General features: G+C 37.6%; 1 protein-coding gene across 1 annotated transcript in view; it reads left to right on the forward strand.

Annotated features, from left to right (window-relative positions):
- Positions 1-7,390: 7,390 nt before the first annotated feature.
- The window catches only part of NSUN3 (NOP2/Sun RNA methyltransferase 3), a 51,044-nt gene continuing 40,943 nt past the window's right edge, over positions 7,391-17,491 (forward strand). The window contains exons 1-2 of the mRNA XM_061192998.1: positions 7,391-7,502; positions 8,328-8,437. Coding sequence (XP_061048981.1) covers positions 7,488-7,502; positions 8,328-8,437 — 125 coding nt within the window. The 5' untranslated portion in view covers positions 7,391-7,487. The remainder of the gene's footprint in view (positions 7,503-8,327; positions 8,438-17,491) is intronic.

Below are 17,491 nucleotides of genomic sequence, written 5' to 3' on the forward strand. Positions count from 1 at the left end.
CCAATAAACACCTCTTTCAAAGACTAGATCTTTTCAGAGATCAGGGTGCTCCTTCTCACTCCCTTGTTCTATCAGAAGCTTCAGTGACTCTTTTAGGTTATTCTAATTCTTTTTTGCCTTGAAATTAAAGGCAGAAAGACCGGAAAAGCTACTGTAGTCCAGAGACTTTATTTTATAACCGGGAAATACTTGGGTACTGAAGAAATAAGAATGAAATGTTGGTTTAAATTACATTTATAAAGAAATAATTCCAAAATAATTACTTAATTTAAAATAATAGTACTTCTCTTGCACTGAAGAACGGCATCTATAGAATTCTTTCCTCATCTGGCATTTAGACAAACTTTTAGATATATATTTTGAATAATAGATTCAAATGTTTAATTAAAAGCATCCATTTACATCAAGGTGAAAATACTCTAACCCAGCATTCCCCAACCTTTTTGGCACCAGGGACCGGTTTCGTGGAAGACAATTATTCCACGGGCGGTGGTGGGGGGATGGTTCAGGAGGGAATGTGAGTGATGGGGAGCAATGGGGAGCGGCAGATGGAGCTTCGCTTGCTCGCCCGCCCCTCACCTCCTGCTCTGTGGCCCGGTTCCTAACAGGCCAAGGACTGGTACCGGTCTGCAGCCCGGGGGTTGGGGACCCCTGCCCTAAACAGTAATCACCTTGTTAAAATTGGTCAGTTTGGCAACTTGTACTGATAACAGACTTATACTGGTATCTGACAATAACATGATTAGGTATGTCTAAGACAGTTTGATACGATTATTTACTTTTAAAATTTTCCTTTAGAGCATCACATTTTATTCACATTTTTTAACTCATTGAACGCGTTTATTAATCAGGTCACTTACTACTGTAGTCAGCATCATATGCAGTTTTTTGGAGTTTTGTACATGGGAACTACTTAGCACACTGAGTAGAAAAAGCATGCTATTTCAGATACAAAATTCATAACAACCTAAATTTGATACGTGACTGAAGTGTAAGGAAAAGCAACACAAGAAGACAGAATGTAAATTTTGAATTGGATTTTAGAGAAAAAACTTGTTTGTATATCTTTTTTGGTTCCTTTTTGTAAAATTTACATTTATTCATTTTCTAAAACCTAAACTAACACTTTTGCCATTTTTAATATTCATCTAGTTTGGGAATAGATATAAATCTTTAAAATTTTTGTTTCCTACCAGTGATTACTGTAGTGTACAATAATTACTGAGTCCATTTAATAAAAATAAATAAAAATCATTTTCAAGATTTTGAAATTAAATATATGATAAAATGGAATAAATGTTTTATATCTCTCTCAAAAATTAATTTGTATTCTTAAAGCATTCTAAAAATATTTTTAAAGTTTTGTAAATCCAGGTGGCTTTGAACAAGTAAATGCCTATTTTTTTATATGCTGCATTTTTATTCTTAATCATTATGAATTATGACATTTTCACACAATAAAAATAATTTCATCAGTATGCTGTTTTGCTTTTCATTTGAGAAACTTAAATGATTTCTTTTTGGTAACAAAATAAAGAATTTTTAAAAATATGATTGTTGACATTTTAAATCGATAGATTAAAATGATAAATTTTTTGTTACTTTACATGAAAAACTTTTTTCTCTGCATGCCTTTTTATACATGTGGGAAAGAACATTGTCATTTTAAAGGCAGTTAAACATACATCGTATCACCTTATGTTTCTAGATGACTTGATGTCTGTCTCTTGTTAAGGTAAAGCTACTAACCAAAAGATAGTTTCACTTTTTTGAAAGATAATTCTCTATAATTTTATGTGTAAAATGCATATATAACATATATACAATTTTGTATGTAGTTGATTTAAGTAGAAAACTATTTTTAGAAGCAACACTAGAAAGAAATGTTGCAAAATGCTAATAGTGAATTTTTTAGTTATTGGTTGTGTGTTTTCCTCAATTTTTCAAACTAGTTTTTTGTAATTTGTCTACTTTTATAATGGAGGAAGCAAATTCATAATTTTGTAAAAATTAAGTGCCATGTTTTCTGCAAGTTTAAAATGAAATGCTCTTTTAAGTGTCAAATGATGGAATAGAATTCACCTAATTTGTAAAACTTTCTGTGAATAGTCGAGAGACATTCAACAATTGAATATGCCATTATATTTGAGGCTGATCTCTTACTAAGTGTTCTTTTACTATGACAATATTTTATTTTATTTGAAACTTGGTTCTATATGCTACGCTTTTTATGTTAGGTTCTCCCATTCCACACTAAAGAAATACTATGCTTCCAGATGGCAAAACTTATCAAAAGTGAAACTGCTTATACAAATAAAGCTGTAGGTTATACATTTTGTTATCCTTGGCTTTACTATTTAAGTTTTTCTCTAACTGAAGTATGCTTTGCAATTGAGATTCTGCTAATACTGACATTCTAATTTATCAAGAAATACATTCTAGTGGATCCAAAAAATAAATTCATATATTTCAAACCTTACATTAAAGAATGGTGTAAATTATCAAAATAACAATAATCCATTGTCTTTGTGGAAACAATAATAGAAGTATATTTTTTTGAGAAAAAATAGTAAATCAGAAATGAATTTCCTTTAGTGAAGGGGATCAGTTTATATTAAAGGGAAAATATGAAGAAAATCATTTGCCAGTTTAGAGCATGAGTTGTAAATTCCTTTTGTGTGCTGATGAGGAAACAATTTATGTTCTGGGTAAACGAACCAGTGGTCTCCAAATTTTATACATCCTCTTCAGTAAGCATTTTTAGTATACATTAAATATAAAGTTACTGTATTAGTTTGCTAGGGTTGTCATAACAAAAAAGTACCACAGACTGGGTGGCTTAAACAACAGAAATTTATTTTCTCATAGTTCTGAAGCCTGAGTCCAAGATTAAGGTGTTGGCAACCTTGTCTGAAACCTCTCTCCTTGGCTTACAGATGGCTGCTGCTAGTGTCTCAGTGTGCCCAAATTTCCTCTTTATAAGGACACCAGTCAGATTGGATTAGGACCCACCCTAAAGGGCTCCTTTTAACTTAGTCACCTCTGAAAAGGCCCTTTTTCCACATGCAGTCACATTCTGAGGTACTGGGATGGGAGAGTGGGCGGGGGAGGGGGGAGTTAGGGCTTCAACATGAATTTTAAGGGGAAAAGTTTCAGCCCTTAACAATTATATACATGTTCTCCTGTATTTTGCATATACTCCCCTAAATTTTTTGTAAAGATTAGAAAAAATTATATAAAAATACAAGTCATTATATTCACTTCCCAGTCCCAGTGGATTGTCTGCTGGAGTTTGTACATACCACTTTGGAGGACTATGATTAAAAAAATGAGAGCCTCAGCTAACCAGCTACTCACCTAAAGTGAAGTTCAAGATTGCCTATAACTATGCTTTGTTCTCTTGCTTTGATGGTAGGTTTCTCTAGTGTGTTTTTCTGCTATTCAATTTAAGGAGCTTACGCTCTCTTGATGTCAGATTGTTTTACTACGAAGCCTGTCTTTACCTTCTTGATGCATAAACCTGAACATGAAGGGCTTTGAGAGATGTTTTATATAAATATGAAAATTCATAAAGTTTATTCTGAAACACTTCTTATATCAAATGACTTCACAATAAAATTGCTTAGGTATGTAAAAATTATTTTCCTGCATAGCAGTAAGTCCTTATATTCTTAAGCTGCCTCAGTCTTTAAAAAAAAAAATAATAATAATAATTTAAAAACCCTAGTACAATTTCTGGTATTTGTGTCAGCTTAATTTCTTATCTCATGTCTGCAAAAACAAGTCTGCCTCTAGCCATTTCTATTCTTTTTCTTTTAATATTACATAGTATTTATTTATTTTTGTTAATTTTTTTTGGAGTATGGTTGCTTTACAATGTTGTGTTAGCTTCCACTGCACAGCAAAATGAGTCAGCCGTACACATACAGATATCCCCTCCCTTTTGGACTTCTCTCCCATTTGGGTTACCACAGTGCATTAGGTAGAGTTCCCTGTGCTATAAAGTATGTTCCCATCAGTTGTCTATTTTATACATAGTGTCAATAAATTATATGTGTCAATCCCAATCTCCCAGTTCCTCCCTCCCCACTCCTTTCCCCCTTGGTATCCATACATTTGTTCTCTACGTCTATGTCTCTATTTTTGCTTTGCAAATAAGATCATCTATACCAGTGGTCCCCCAAACTTTTTGGCACCAGGGACCGGTTTCATGGAAGACAATTTTTCCATGGCTTGCCCACCGCTCACCTCCTGCTGTGTGGTCCAATTCCTAACAGGCTGAGGACCAGTATCCGTCCATGGCCCGGGGGTTGGGGACCCCTGATCTATACCATTTTTCTAGATTCCACATATATGCGTTATTATACGATATTTGCTTTTCTCTTTCTGACTTACTTCACTCTGAATGACACTCTCTAGGTCCATCCACGTGTCTACAAATGACATTATTTCATTCTTTTTATGGCTGAGTAATATTCCATTGTATATATGTACCACATCTTCTATAGCCATTCCTCTGTTGATGGATATTTAGGTTGCTTCCATGTCCTGGCTATTGTAAATAGTGCTGCTATGAACATTGGGGTGCATGTGGTTTTTTGAATTATGGTTTTCTCTGGGTATATGACCAGTAGTGAGGTTACTGGGTCATATGGTAATTCTACTTTTAGTTTTTTAAGGAACCTCCATACTGTTCTCCATAGTGGCTGTATCAATTTACGTTCCCACCAACAGTGTAGGAGGGTTCCCTTTTCTCCACACCCTCTCCAGCATTTGTTTGTAGATTTTTTGATGATGGCCATTCTGACCGGTGTGAGGTGATACCTCACTGTAGCTTTGATTTGCATTTCTCTAATAATTAGTGATGTTGAGCAGCTTTTCATGTGCCTTTTGGCCATCTGTATGTCTTCTTTGGAGAATTGTCTATTTAGGTCTTCTGCCCATTTTTTGATTGGGTTGTTTGTTTTTTTGATATTGAGCTATATGAGCTGCTTGTAAAGCAGTTTCTTAAAACTCAGTGTGGAACTTTATTCTTCAGTAGCTATTTGGTGTCGGTTAGGGGAAATCCATTAATATTCTCATGATACACTGATATTGATTTTAGATAGATTAGGTGAAATGAGAAAGATCAAACTAAAGAAAAAAGGGAGAAAGAAACAGAAGTTGCTCCCCTCTGTGGGAAGAAATTTCCAAGCAATGGAATCACTTACAAACTCAAACAATTGATCGCATAAAAATTTAAAATATTTTCACATTTAAAAAAATTTTATTTATTTAATTTATTTATTTTTGGCTGCGTTGGGTCTTTGTTGCTGTGCGTGGGCTTTCTCTAGTTGCAGCGAGCGGCGGCTACTCTTCGTTGAGGTGCGCGGGCTTCTCATTACGGTGGCTTCTCGTTGCGGAGCACAGGCTCCAGGCGCGCGTGCTTCAGTAATTATGGCACTCAGGCTTCAGCAGTTGTGGCTCGCGGGCTCTAGAGTGCAGGCTCAGTAGTTGTGGTGCATGGGCTTAGTTGCTCTGCAGCATGTGGGATCTTCCCGGACCAGGGCTCGAACCCATGTCCCCTGCATTGGCAGGCGGATTCTTAACCAGTGCGCCACCAGGGAAGTCCTATTTTCACATTTAAAATCAAATGATTGTAAGAAAAATTGGCAAAGTAGTTGAAAATGTGATATGGTTAACATCTCAAATAATATAAATATAAATATAAATAGCACTAAGACAGCTCTAGGTAAGTGGATATGAGCAGGTAATTTACAACAGAAATAAAATAACTAATAAGATTTGAAAACCTACCCAGACTAAGGACATAATTAAAAATTATAAGATTATCAGACATGCAAAGATTCATGAGCAAAAATGTCTATCAATAATAAGATAGCTAGTAAGTATGTTAACCTCCATACCTTCAAATACTATGCAACTTCTAGAAATTATGTACTGTGTATGAAGAATTTTTAATAAAAGAAATTGCTTATAAAAACAAAGAGGATACATTATACATAGTCTTATCAAACTTGAAAATGCATAAAATTAGAGAAACACACCAAAATGTTAATAGTGATTATCTCTAGTGGCATTATGCATGATTTTCATTCTCATAGGCTTAAAAATTATTTTTTCTTCAATGAGCATTAGTTTATTTAAAATTCAGAAAACAGAAATGCGCTAAAGAAGTCACAAAACAATATAATAGAACAAATATGACCGCTTTCCAAGCCTAACATATCCCCTTTCCCTAATAGAAAAATAGTAAATATGATTTCTACTACCTCCTTTAAAGTTTTTTATATGTCTACATTGCAAATATACTACCACATTGATTCACTAAATGCAGCAATCTAATGAGTACAGAAAAAATAAAGTATATAAAATCTCTGAGGCTAAAAGGTAGACTAATGACTTTTCCTTAAACTTTCAACAAAGTAGTGCATTTAATCATCTCACTCCTTAGTACTATATTTTCTTTTGCACCAAATATAAATTCATTTTTAGATTATTGGGTAACCTGTTTAAATAAATAAATATATTAAGCTTCAAATCACATTTGGGGTAATGAAATTTATCTTTTTACATGGTCCTAAGATTTGCACCTATATTATACACTATACTGATATTTGGAGCATCAAGGGTCTCAAAATGATGATGGTCATTAAATATTAGGGACTACTTTCCTGAGAACCAGTAACACTTCCCCTAGTAAAGGTGGGTGAGGAGGGTCATTTTTTAGGGTGTAGGGTGTAAGGTCATGTTGGTCGTCAGGCATTTGGTATCAGAACTTGATGATAATCACGAAGATCAAGATAGTGAAAATAATACACAGTAGCAGCTAACATTTGGGCATTTACTATTCCCTAGTCTCTATGCTAGACGCTTTACCTGTGTATTTCAATCAATTTAATCCTTTAACCCTCCCCATTAAAAGAGAGATTATATCCCAATGGGCCATCTCTAGGAAATGCGTGACAATTTCTTTTTCATCATATCCGTTCTTTTATCTTGAGTCCTGAATATCTGGGATAACGGGTGTCTTCGGATTTGGTAGATTAACAGTAACTAGCTTCGCCTCTGAGAACATCTTAAAACAACGATCATACAACGTACCTAATAGTGACAAACACTTCCATCCTTTCACTGAGCCTCAAGCACACAGCAGTGAGAGACTGTTCAGCGTGAGGCGCGACTTTCTGAGGACAGGCTGCCCAAGGCTCCGCCCACGGGCCCCAGCCACGCCCCCGGAGTAGGTAGGCACCGCCTCCTTCAGCCATCGGCAGAAGTTAGCTTTGCGCTTGCCTCTCGCGGGACCTAGGGTTTTTGGCGAGATTTCGATAACTCAGGCAAAGCAGAATCTCGCGAGAAGTTGAACCGGAAAAGTGAGGGATGGGAGAGAATTCCGGCGAAACTCGGAAGACGGGTTGAGCTTTTGGTTCCCGGCAAGCTTGAGATGCTCGGTGGTCCTGACTTCTTGTTTGACCTCTCCTGACGGAATGATGTTGACCCGGGTGAGGGCTGGGATCCAGCCGGGTGCCTGTGACTGAACCAGAAACTTTATCGACCGACGACGTGGCGAGGGAGGGGGCTGGGATGTGGGAACTTGGTGATCTCTGGGTTTCTCTGGCTTCAGTCCAAAGCTCTAGAATAATGCCGAGTGTTTTGAGGCTTGTTCTTGAGCGTTCTCTGTCGTTTTCTCCCAAGACTCACATCCGCCTCAAATAACCTGTCTGCAGTCCCGCCTGCAGACTTTAATATCCACTCCTTTCAGCTTTGAGCACAATGCAAGCTCTTGGAGGGCTGAGACTCTCTTTGTCACTGTACTGTCCTGGGAGCTTAAAGGATATCTGTTACATAGGTAAACTTTTCTTGGATTAGTAAATGAAATAGAACTGCAAGGACGTTTCCACAGGAAACTAGAGTGACTTTTCTTCTAAATACATTTTATTTTGGAATAATTTTACATTTCCAAAAAAATTGCAAAGATAATAAAGACTTCCTGTGCCCATTTCACCCAGTTCCCCTAATGTTAACATCTAGAGTGGCTTATTTAAATCAATTTTGTTCCTTTGACACACATTCCTGTGTTAACACCGCAATTCTGCTTTACCCTTTGCTTTACACTTGAGCAATAATCATTTGGAGAAACCTTTTTTTCATAAGTAGATAATCAATACAATTTTGTTATGTGTGAGGTACAGCTCCTGTTGTAAGAACTAGTAATTATCAGGGAAAAAAAAGTGTTGTTATCTTAAGAAAAAAGACTACTGATAATGTTGAAGTTCAGTAAATTGGTAACATCAGAGTGTGTCAGCATCCTTTTCTTATCATCATAGCTGAAAGCAAAATCAGAGAGGAAGGTTGCAAAACAGATTTGCAAAGTTGTATTGGATCATTTTGAAAAGGAATATTCCAGAGAACTTGGAGATGCCTGGCATACAGTAAGGTTAGTATAATTCATCTCTTGATGCTTTATGATAGAACAAGAAATAAACCCATCTGGGGGAGGGGTGCTGTGAAGATAAAAGATAAAGGAATCTAAACCTGGTTTCCATTTCCTGCTGAGGCTTCAGAAGGGAGAAGGAGGAGGAAATAGATTGGCTCATAGGAAAATGGAAAGGGTAGAAAGAAAACTTTGTAGTGGTAATTTTGTTATAAGCAAAAATTGTTATGCCCTTGCCTTAAGAAATTGCTTTGATCTTTGAAACAGGACTGTCCACCAGTTTGACAAAATTAATTATACTGTAACAGAAAAATCTGAAAGAAAAATTTTGCCGGTATTTGACTAGTTTCTGAAATTCAGGAGATAATGCAACAAGTCTTTAAAGCCAACACTGCTTTATCTTAGCTGAAGTCACTTTATTTGGTAATCATGTTTCTTCCCCGTATCTATAGCTGGCTGTGTTTTGAACACACATGCCTGTGCCCACACACAGACACACAAATTACTTAAATGTATTATAGAAAACAGAAATGAGAAATATTTAATGCCTAGATGTGAGAGAAGTTCGATTTGTATGTTTAGTGAGTTTTGTGTTTGGTCAGTATGTTGCTCTGTGGGTTCTTTACATTGAGTGCCTGATACAGTATACCATACACTGTGAAATACAAAGAGCAAGACAGTCCCCAGGACCAGTTTTCAGACAGTCTGTTCATGGAGGAGGAGACGCATGATTAAAACTATATAAACTGCTAATTCCATAAATATCCCAATAGAAATAGGCAGGAGTACCTAGTCTTATCTAACAAAACCTGATGGTGCCAGCAGTGACCTGAGGAGAAGCCAGGTCTTGGTGATTTAATAAAGTATGAAGTGGTTCTGAAATAATTTTAGACAAATTAAACTGTTTTAGAAACTTGTAAATACTGTAATGTGAAAATGTAGTTTATAGTTGTAGTTTTATTTCAAAACTAGATTTTTAAATGGGTGTCTTCTATCACAGAGAAGAAAGAGGAATGAATAGTGAAGCATGTAATTAATTCATGAGGTTTTCAGTATGCACAGTTACTCAAATAGAATAGCCAAATAACCAAACACCTATGGCATGCTTATTATGTGCCGGGTAATACTGACTTTTTTTGACCCTTAGAACAAACCTCTGAAGTTTGTTTCCCACTTTTCACCTGAGGGAACTGCACAGACTTTAAGTAATTTGCCCAAGTTCACTCAGCTAGTAAGTGGCAGAACTGGGATTTGTGCCCAGGCTCTCTGGTTCATGAACTCCCACGGCTAACCCCTATTCTATATGCCTTTCATACCTGGGATGTAATTAGGCGTAAATGGATGATTTAAAAAAAAAAAAAAATTTCAAGAGGTGTATTGTCTTCAGACTTTATCTGGCTGCTCAGACCCTGTAATGAGTTATTTTTCTATTTACTGTGCACAGACAAATTTATAAATTATTATTTGACCCTAACCAAAATGAGCAGTCCATTTAATTAGCCATGCCTTCTGCTTCATCTACCTTTTTGTTGGGTTTTCATGGTAATTTAAGTTTTGCATAAACGTGTGCTAAATTTGCCATAGGCAAAATAAAGGCTTTCTCAGCTTAGAAAGTAGTCTGAGCATGGAGGATGGCATGGAGAAATAAGAACAGAAATACTTTTGTTTTTTAACTATTTATTTGCAAGTCGTAATATTGTGCTTGCAGAGTCTATGTACTTCCAGGGAAAGGTGAGTGCATTTTTGTGCTATCTAGAAAGCTAATAATTTACTCAGTATTTTTAGTTTTCTGTAGTAGTGGGGTAGGTTTAGTGTTTATTTTAATTTTATCGTTTTGTAAAAACCCTTCTTGCCATCACACTCTTAGCAGCCCTTTGAAGTTGAGAGTTTACCCGGATTCAATTTTTGCCCTACTTGTTACCTACCTGTTCTACTTAAGGTGAGCCCATTCATGGCATGACTCTAAACTTCCCTCAGTGTGCTGTCATCTCAAGTGATGCAGCCCTTGCCAAGCTTAAGTGTTTTCTGATAACTTTACTTAGTTTCGTACCAGGCAAACTCAAAAGCATATTATTATTTTCCCTTACCAAACCTATGTTGCCATTTGCTGCTTGCATATTCTGTCTCACTTGAAGGCATCACTATCAATTCAGTTTCCTTTTTCCTCCTCCGCACTTTTACTGCCTTTTAGTGAAGAATGAACCTTATTCAGAGATAGGTCTGACATTTGCCCTCAGCTCCTTGGAGGTGATCTCTAAGCCCTTGGAATGCTCTGCCTAGAAGTCTTTGTTTACCTGGGGGCTTGGGCAATGTGGGGAAGTGTAACAACGTGATGTGAGGTGGGGGCTCTGGGCCACCGTATCAGCTAGGGCTCCTGCCTCCAACCTCCGGAGGGGCTGGAGACTGAAGGTCAGCTGAGTGGATAGTCAGTCATGTTTGTGTGACTGAGCCCCAGTAAAATCTAGACGCCAAGACTCCCTGGTTGGCAGTACTCCTGTGCATATTGTCACACATCGTTACGGGGAAAGGTTATCCTTGTCCATGATTCCACTGAAGAGGACAGCTGGAAGCTTCATGCTTTGAACTGTCCTACACTCTGCATCCTGCATCTCTTACCTTGCCTGATTTTAACTGTAATAAGCTGTAACCATAACCATGAGTGTAACAGTGAGTTATAGCTTATAATATAGCTAATAAAATAGCTTTTAGCTAATAATCAACCTGAGAGTGGTCTTGGGGAACCCGAACTTAATAGTCAGTGTAATAGTAAGGGTGGTCTTGGGGTCTCCCTAACTCTGTACTACCACCACACACCACTGCCCTGCCCCCATCAAAATCTAAATGCCCCCCAAGTGCTTTTGCTTTTACCTGAGAAGTTTCTTAATTTGGATCTCCTTTTTATCATCACTGTTACTATTTAGTTAGGCCTTCATTGTTTCCTTACCTGACATATTGCAACAGCCCTTTTCCATAGTCTCTCCCCTTTAGTATTTGTTTGTTTGCTTAGTTTAGCATCCACTTTTATGGCACTATATGCCAGACAACGTTCTAATCACTTTACAGATGATAACATAATCCTGTACAACCCTTCGAGGTAGTTATTATTATTTCCATTTTATAGATAGGAAAGCTGAGGCATGCAGAGGTTAAGTAACTTGCCCAGTGATACACAGCTCACATTTGGAAAAGCCCTGGGAGTTTGTCTTACCCACGCTGTCATGCTGCTTCTCAATGCTGCCGTATTCCAACGTGTCACTCCTGGGATACTAGCCTCCTCTGCTCCCCCACTGTCTGCAGCATTACGTTTGGACTAAATGTCTTATCATGACTAGACAGGCTCCATCATCTTTTCGGGACTGAGTATGCTGTTCCCTCTGCCAGGAATGACGCCCTCCTTTTCCCCTCTGTACGGTGGTTAAAGTGGGGGTTCAGATCCCGCCTGTGCATCTTGTAGCTAGTGACCTAGGAGAGTTCTTTAACATGTCTGTGCCTCACTACCCTTGTCTGTAAAGTGGGAAAAATAGTATCTATTTCATGTAATTATTTGGAAAGAGAAAATGAATTTACATATAAAAACAAAGTGTTTAGAATATTGTTTGACGTATAGTAAGCCCTCAGTACATGTGAGAATTATTTTTATTACTATTACTGTTATTCTTCATCAAGCTGTCCCATATGCGCTTGGCAAAATTAGTTCTGCCCTTTGTGTTTCCATTGCATTTTGATGATACAGCTGTTGTAATTCTTTCAAGGTTGTATTGTCATAATTTACTGACTTGTCTCTTCCCTGACAAGGGAGGGCCTTGAAGAACCAGTATCTTAAGACTTGTGCAAGTGGTCTACGTATGTATTCACAACTTAGGCAGTGTTTATATACCAGGCATTGTGCTAAGCATTGGGAATACAAAGATGGATTATATATAGTCTGCCCTCAAATATATATGAGGGGAGGATTAATTGGAAATCTTTATGAACTTTGGAAATATTGTGTGTACTTTGTGGAAGGCAAAAAAAAAAAAAAAAGCCATAGTTAAGTCTGGCCTGTCTGTAAATATATATATATATATATATTTTTTTTTAATATTCTCCTCATTAACCCAGAGGTCACATAGTTCACATATAGCAGTAAAAAATATCATATAACCAGATTGCATTACCAGAATCTGTGAAGGGAGGGTGGAGGTGGAGTGGGCTGGTTGAGGAAAACAGAAATGAACTAGTATCTAGATTTCTATTTTGACCCTTATTTGGCTTTACACACATTTTCAACCTTGATCTGTGCACACCCTGTGTAGTAGTAACTTTTAGCCCCTTTAAGAGTCAGAGATTAGAAAAATTTCCAGGTGTCTCAGTTTATGGCCAGTCCAAGCCTGTGACTTGAAAGTCTGTGCCTTTTCCTCTACCAAGTGTGCTGCTGTGAAGGGTCTGGAGTCCCAGTCTTGGGAGTGTATGCACATGTCTCCTGATATAAGGGACATAAGGGACTCCTTGTGTGCAATATTTTCAGCCTTTTGTTGTCTCCACCAAACACAAACCTTCACTCAGGACTCCCAATCTGAGGTACTGTGGCTAAGAAGTATGGACATAGATTGCCCTTCCGTGAGAAACAAGGAGGAAGCAATGTCAAGAAAGAGTAGGAGGCAATCAGCTCATTATTAGACTCTCTGAAGAATAGAAATAAAATGGCACGAAAACATACCTTGATGCACTTCCATGAGTTGATTTATTCTTGATTTCTAAACCAGGCTTTTAAAATGAGTGAATGAGCGCCCTCTAGTGGGTAATAATAGCAATAAAACAAAAGGGATTTCTGTATTTTAACCATGAATGTTTAGTGGGTTCTGTAATCTATGCATTTATACAGAACTAAGCAGTTGTGCTTAGTGATGTGTAGATAAGATAATATTTTATCCTCATCATTAGATAGGAAGGTAGAATGGAGAATAGAATAGTAAGAGAAAAGATCACAGAGAAGTTGAAAATCATGTTATATAACAAACATTGCCCAAATAATATATTATGCAGTTTTCAAGGGATATGTGAGCACAGGCAAGTTATAGCAATCAACTTCCAGATCCTCAGCTTTCATGTATGCTTTTTCAGGAGATTACTCCGCTCCCCTGTTGCCTAAGGGGGTTACTTATTCCCCTTTCCCAACCTGCCCTTCTACATTGTCTTTGTCCCACTTTACAAGAAGGGTCACACTTTCACCATCCTGACTCTTCCACACTGCATTCCTCCAGGGTGTCAAAACTCCCCCTTCCAGAGACTATTGGACTGTAATTGTAAATGACTAAGGACTACCAAATTCTTTGACAGGTCAGATGGTCTCCAAGTTTTGTTTTCCGCGTAAGTAAAGGACCTCCAATTGAGTTGTCAGCCAACAGATTATTTAAAATATTTTTGAAGATATGTCATTTAGTGATTTTGAGATCATAACTCAAAGAATTTTAACAAAACGGAGACATTGTTTTAACAAAATATATTTAATTCTCACCTACTTATTTAAGTGAAGGTTTTTCTCACCCCTTCTAAAAACTCAAAATAGGAATTGATGTTGAACCCTGATCGTTATAGCACTAGGTAATATTCATTGCTGGATGTATGAGGGAGAAAAAGCTCATTTCATCAAGAGATTCATTTCCTATGAATTTTTCCTTTTTATGTTTAAATAATTATCAAATTATTTATAGATTATCAAATCTATAAGTTATTTTGATCAATTTTGTACTAGTAATTTTATTGATGACTAATCCAGAAGTTACCATAAAACACTTAGAGCTTTAAGGCTACAGTGAAAACAAATTTAGTATATACACGTGTGTGTGTGTGTGAGAGAGAGAGAGAGAGAAATACGATAGGGTAATAAAGATTAAAAGCACAAAAATGTATTAGGATAAAGTTATATGGGGAAATAAAATGTAAATAAAAGGGAAAGGAACAGTGTAAAATTTCCACCTGTTCAAGAAGAGTCAGTCCATGAATTTTTACATGGACAATGCTGGGTTTCAAAATCACTCTGGTATTTAGGTTCCACTGGATAGATTTTAAAAAGTAGTATAATTTGTATTTTAAAATGTCAGTTTTTACAGTATGCTGGAAATTACATCCTTAAACATATGGTGAAGATTTTGATGTCAACTTAAAATGTTCCAGAGGGTACATAGTTTTTTTCAAAATGGTATCAGTGGAAATACTAGCAAAATATTTGCAGGTCACTGATCTTCTAGGTCCCCGTTCTGCTGACTGCTGGTGTGCTTGCACTTCTGGCCTTGGAGTTTATTAAGTGACGCAGCTTCAGACTCCTCCTCATGAACCTTGAGAGGAGACCTGGAGTGTGGCGCCTGGCCATTGTCTTCTTGAGTCTTCTAATATGTGCTCCCTCCACTGTCTGCTGGGCTACTTGCCCATCCATCAGAGCTTTTGAAGTGAGTAGCCACCAGCATCAGGGCATCATCCCACCAATGCAAGCGCTGGAGGGTGTGTGTGTGGCGGGGGTGGGGGGGAGACGAGGTTACTGGCAGGTGGGTGCTGAGACCCACATTAATACACAGCTTTGCTTTCTCAGGGCTGGGAAGTACCAGCCCGAGCAGCCTTAGCAGTCACTTCATTGAATGGATCCTGTTGCAGCTGGTTCCCAAGGGCTGCGTATGTCAAGCTTCCGGGAGAACGGGGCCACTGGCACTAGGTGAGGGTTGGAGTAGAAATTCTCTTCTCCTTCCTGTCATATACCACTTGTGCTACAGTACCAGGGCCTCACACTCCTGTTAGGCTTTAAAGCCAGCGGATTTTGAATCAGGGACTTCTGTTTTAACAGTGATGTGACCTTGGGTAAGTTGCCAAATCTCTGAAAGCCTCAGTTAGCTTGACCTCTAAAATGAGCATAATAGCTGCCCCTCACGGTTGTTGTGATGGTGAAATGAGGTAAGCACGCAAAAAGCACATAGTAAGCATCTGATCAGTAATTTTTATTGTTATTGATATTATCAGGGTGAGATGGAGTGGGTGGATTGGGTGGTAGGTAGAGAGGCTTCCCTGGGGAGATAAAGCCTAAACTGCCCCGTGAATAGCAAGTAGGAGAGGTAAGTCAGGCTGAAGGGGGTGAGAGAGGAAAGGTCATTCCAGGCAGAGGGAGCAGTTTATGCTGAGACTGTTAAAGGCTAAAGAAAACTTGCTCCAGGAAATTCAGGTAGTTCAGTAGGCTGGGTGTAGGTTAAGAGGGATCAGACAATTTATTTGTTCTGAGCAAGGGCTTATTTTATCTAGTTGTTGAAGAATGAGATAGAATAATTTCTGAAGATTCCTGCCTCACTCTGCCATAAGTACATGTTTTTAAATCTAATGAGGCTCTCCCCCCTAGAGTCTTTCAATGACTTCTCATTTATAAGAATTTTAAATTTATAAGGTAATATTTTAAAACTTTATCATCTTATACTTGACCCATATAATCTTCTGCCACATTAGACTACTTTTAATTCCCCAAATGCACTGTCCGTCATACCTTTGTGCCTGTACGCGTGCTATGGCCGCTATGGCCTTTGCCCTGGAATTTGTATTTTCATTTCATCCTGTGGCTAATTCCTCCTCATCCTTCAAGATTTAACATATTGGATAATGTACAAGAATCAGTAGTGTTCCTAAACTAACAATCCTTTTATACAGTAAGGTTAAGTGAAATATGCAAGATTAATAATCTTTACTAAGGGATCTGAAAGAAAATGTGAATAAATGCAGAAACATACTGTGGTGAAAGTTGGAAAGAGTGAATACAATAAAATGTTAATTCTCCCCAAATTTAGTGCATTTAATATAATCCTAGTCAAAGTTATTATCTATCTATCTATACAAATATTTTATAAAATATTTTTAATTGACCAATTGATTCTCATGTTCATCTGAAACAATAAACATTCTAAGATAGCTTTGGAAATTGTGAAGAAAAAAAGAAAAAAGGATGGAGATTTGCCCTGCCAGATATTAACCAATTGAAAGTGTATAAAGCCAATTGAAAGTGTCTAGCCCTTTGTTAGCTAAGGGATGGACACATGATTTAAAGCCAAGCCACTTTAGTCTGTATTAATAAAATTATGTTTCTGAGCATTATTTCCCTGTTACTACATGACTTAAAACTCTGGATAGATATTCATCTAGTTTGGAGGGTAAGATTAGGATGGACTGACATAAGGTTTACAACCGTGGCGTTCATAGATTTCCTTTTAGGGTCCAGTGTAATGCATTGGTTCCCAAAGTGTGGTCCTGGGGATCAGCGCATCAGTATCGCCCGAGAACTTGCTAGAAATGCAAATTCTCAGACTCTACCTCAGACCTACAGAAAACCCCGGGTGGGGCCTAGCAGTCTCTTACAGGCACTTGATGCACGCTAAAGTTTGTGAAGCATGTTTTTAAAGAGATTTTCATCCTCCGGTATGGCTGAAACACTGGGCTTCTGTGATGCACCATCATAATAAGAGGCAGTGAAAAGAGAAAGCAATTTCACATGTTAGCCTCAACTGAAATTCACATGGCACACGTCCAGAGTCGCAGGTGTTACATTTCAATCCAGCCATTCCTCACATAGGCCACACCAGGGTGAGTAGCAGCTGGAATTTACTTAGTTGACCGTGGTTAATGAGGCTCCCAAATAACTCAGCTAGAAAGGTCAGCTCGTAAATAAATATTTCCTGCTGTATCATTTGTCAGTTGATGTGAGCTTGTGATTGTCAACAGATCTAACTGTTGGACCAAGTAAAAAATTAGGAAGGTAAATCTGTTGGAGAGGTGGGGGCAGGGAAAGCCTACACCATCAATCCATGAGTGATTTTTTTTTTTTTTTCATGAGTGATTTTTTAAACCATCCTTGGTTTTGTATCATCTGAGCCACTGATTGCCTCATTAACTCTGTTACTGTAGTGTTCACTGTAGTTAGCTTTCCATACTTTTATCTTCATCAGAGGAAAACTTGAACACTCATTCCTTTAAACACCCTTTAATGATAGTACTTTTCCCTTCAGTATTCATAGACTCAGGTTTTAAATTTTGTCTCTAAGAAAAACGCTT

This window comes from Eubalaena glacialis, chromosome 6 (genome assembly GCF_028564815.1).
Source record: "Eubalaena glacialis isolate mEubGla1 chromosome 6, mEubGla1.1.hap2.+ XY, whole genome shotgun sequence".
NCBI lineage: Eukaryota > Metazoa > Chordata > Mammalia > Artiodactyla > Balaenidae > Eubalaena > Eubalaena glacialis.